Here is a 3,280-nt window from a genome sequence, read left to right on the forward strand (position 1 = left end):
GAGGAGCAAACGTGTAAAAATAAAAACACGTTTCTGCACTTTTTTAAAAACGGATTTAACAATTCTTCAGCTGCAGGACAAGTCTGACGTGTTGTCGCTTAATGTGCTGTAGAGACGCGCTTCAGGATGTCGTCAAACGGCCAATAAATAATGAAATGTTTATTATTATTATCTGATCCGTCTTATTAAGATAAGATAAGAAGGACTTTATTGATCCCGATGTGGGAAATGTTTGCAGGTCAGCAGCTTAAAAAGACAAGGTACTGTACATTAGAGAAATAAAAACACTAGAAGTAAACAATTCAAAATGTAAACACAAATAGAAATAAAATAGCATTAAAAAAAGACTTCACTTCCGAAGTTAGAAAAAAACCCTCCGGAGAAATGTCGTCTGAGAAGAAACCGACGAGCTTCAAACCCTAAGGATGTACTTTCTGTCATTCTGATGTTTCTAAGTCATCTTCTCTTCAAATCGGGACTCAGCTGCGTCTCAACGTTTCTCCCCATGGAGCGACCGCAACACCTTCAAGACTCAAGACTCAAGACTCAAGACTCAAGTCTCAAGACTCAAGACTCAAGGCTCGTTCGTACAGAGCACAGTTTAGATCTGGCAATGAAATCTGAGGCTCCTCCAACAGAGAAACACAATATGAGAGATGAAATTGTAAAAACAAATAGAATAGAAATAGTGCAGTCAGAATCTATATACAAGTGATTGGAACGCAAACAGATGGATGTTATGGATGCTCTTCACAGAGTTCAGGTGTTTAACAGTCTCACGGCCTGTGGGATGAAAGTGTCTCTGAGGCTGGTGGTTTTAAATATGATGTATTTACTTCAACAAGGACCATGCCTACAAACACATTCATCTCAGAGAGGAGATGAGTGAAGCCAGATTTGAGCTAATAGCTACCTTCCATCTGGAGTCCTTTTGCATCTGACCTTTCAGCCTCGCTGCCGTTTCCTATCGGACACTGAAGAAGCGAGCGTCCTCAGAGGTTTGTTCCTCTGGTTCTCGGGGAGATGGCGGCGGCCATCGCCAGCTCCCTGATCCGACAGAGGCGTCAGGCCCGAGAAAACAACACCGAGAAAGTGACCACCAACAACAAGAGGAGGACGAGTCCCAGCAAAGACAAAGACCCGCGGTCTCTGTGTGAGAGACACATCTTCAGCGTCTTCAGCAAGGTGCGCTTCTGCAGCGGCAAGAAGAGGCCGGTCAGACGGAAACCAGGTGACCAGAACACATCAGAATCAAATCAGAATGCTTAGAGTGGTAATATCTCACATTCACCCGACAGCTCAGCGTCCTTAAGGTCTGTGGTTAAAACTGATTGATGCTCTCCGCGATAAATACCTCAGTAAATGCTTTTTCACCCACTGGTGGATTTAAAATCAGAGATTGCTAACAAGTGTCTAAATGACACGACTAAACGCCATCACGCCCAACATTAGCCTCCTTTAGCTTAGCGGTGGTGAAGTGAAGTCATGTGACCGTGCTGTAGTTCCTTTATAGCCCAACATTAGCCTCCTTTAGCTTAGCGGTGGTGACGTGAAGTCATGTGACCGTGCTGTAGTTCCTTTATAGCCCAACATTAGCCTCCTTTAGCTTAGCAGTGGTGACGTGAAGTCATGTGACCGTGCTGTAGTTCCTTTATAGCCCAACATTAGCCACCTTTAGCTTAGCGGTGGTGACGTGAAGTCATGTGACCGTGCTGTAGTTCCTTTATAGCCCAACATTAGCCTCCTTTAGCTTAGCGGTGGTGACGTGAAGTCATGTGACCGTGCTGTAGTTCCTCTATAGCCCAACATTAGCCAACTTTAGCTTAGCGGTGGTGAAGTGAAGTCATGTGACCGTGCTGTAGTTCCTTTATAGCCCAACATTAGCCGCTTTTAGCTTAGCGGTGGTGACGTGAAGTCATGTGACCGTGCTGTAGTTCCTTTATAGCCCAACATTAGCCGCTTTTAGCTTAGCGGTGGTGAAGTGAACTCATGTGACCGTGCTGTAGTTCCTTTATAGCCCAACATTAGCCTCCTTTAGCTTAGCGGTGGTGACGTGAAGTCATGTGACCGTGCTGTAGTTCCTTTATAGCCCAACATTAGCCGCCTTTAGCTTAGCGGTGGTGACTTGAAGTCATGTGACCGTGCTGTAGTTCCTCTATAGCCCAACATTAGCATCCTTTAGCTTAGCGGTGGTGACGTGAAGTCATGTGACCGTGCTGTAGTTCCTTTATAGCCCAACATTAGCATCCTTTAGCTTAGCGGTGGTGACGTGAAGTCATGTGACCGTGCTGTAGTTCCTCTATAGCCCAACATTAGCCAACTTTAGCTTAGCGGTGGTGAAGTGAACTCATGTGACCGTGCTGTAGTTCCTTTATAGCCCAACATTAGCCTCCTTTAGCTTAGCGGTGGTGACGTGAAGTCATGTGACCGTGCTGTAGTTCCTTTATAGCCCAACATTAGCCGCCTTTAGCTTAGCGGTGGTGACTTGAAGTCATGTGACCGTGCTGTAGTTCCTTTATAGCCCAACATTAGCCTCCTTTAGCTTAGCGGTGGTGACGTGAAGTCATGTGATCGTGCTGTAGTTCCTTTATAGCCCAACATTAGCCGCCTTTAGCTTAGCGGTGGTGACGTGAAGTCATGTGACCGTGTTGTAGTTCCTCTATAGCCCAACATTAGCCTCCTTTAGCTTAGCGGTGGTGACGTGAAGTCATGTGACCGTGCTGTAGTTCCTTTATAGCCCAACATTAGCCACCTTTAGCTTAGCGGTGGTGAAGTCATGTGAGCGTGCTGTAGTTCCTTTATAGCCCAACATTAGCCTCCTTTAGCTTAGCGGTGGTGACGTGAAGTCATGGGACCGTGCTGTAGTTCCTTTATAGCCCAACATTAGCCTCCTTTAGCTTAGCGGTGGTGACGTGAAGTCATGTGACCGTGCTGTAGTTCCTTTATAGCCCAACATTAGCCTCCTTTAGCTTAGCGGTGGTTACGTGAAGTCATGTGACCGTGCTGTAGTTCCTTTATAGCCCAACATTAGCCACCTTTAGCTTAGCGGTGGTGACTTGAAGTCATGTGACCGTGCTGTAGTTCCTTTATAGCCCAACATTAGCCTCCTTTAGCTTAGCGGTGGTGAAGTCATGTGACCGTGCTGTAGTTCCTTTATAGCCCAACATTAGCCTCCTTTAGCTTAGCGGTGGTTACGTGAAGTCATGTGACCGTGCTGTAGTTCCTTTATAGCCCAACATTAGCCACCTTTAGCTTAGCGGTGGTGAAGTGAAGTCATGTG

General features: G+C 46.1%; 1 protein-coding gene across 1 annotated transcript in view; it reads left to right on the forward strand.

Moving 5' to 3' along the window:
* Positions 1-1,008: 1,008 nt before the first annotated feature.
* LOC307037586 (fibroblast growth factor 12-like) overlaps positions 1,009-3,280 on the forward strand; it is a 16,690-nt gene continuing 14,418 nt past the window's right edge. Inside the window, exon 1 of the mRNA XM_079678622.1 lies at positions 1,009-1,231. Coding sequence (XP_079534748.1) covers positions 1,024-1,231 — 208 coding nt within the window. The 5' untranslated portion in view covers positions 1,009-1,023. The remainder of the gene's footprint in view (positions 1,232-3,280) is intronic.

The sequence above is a fragment of the Notothenia rossii genome, assembly GCF_949606895.1.
Source record: "Notothenia rossii genome assembly, chromosome: 4".
Classification (NCBI taxonomy): Eukaryota; Metazoa; Chordata; class Actinopteri; order Perciformes; family Nototheniidae; genus Notothenia; species Notothenia rossii.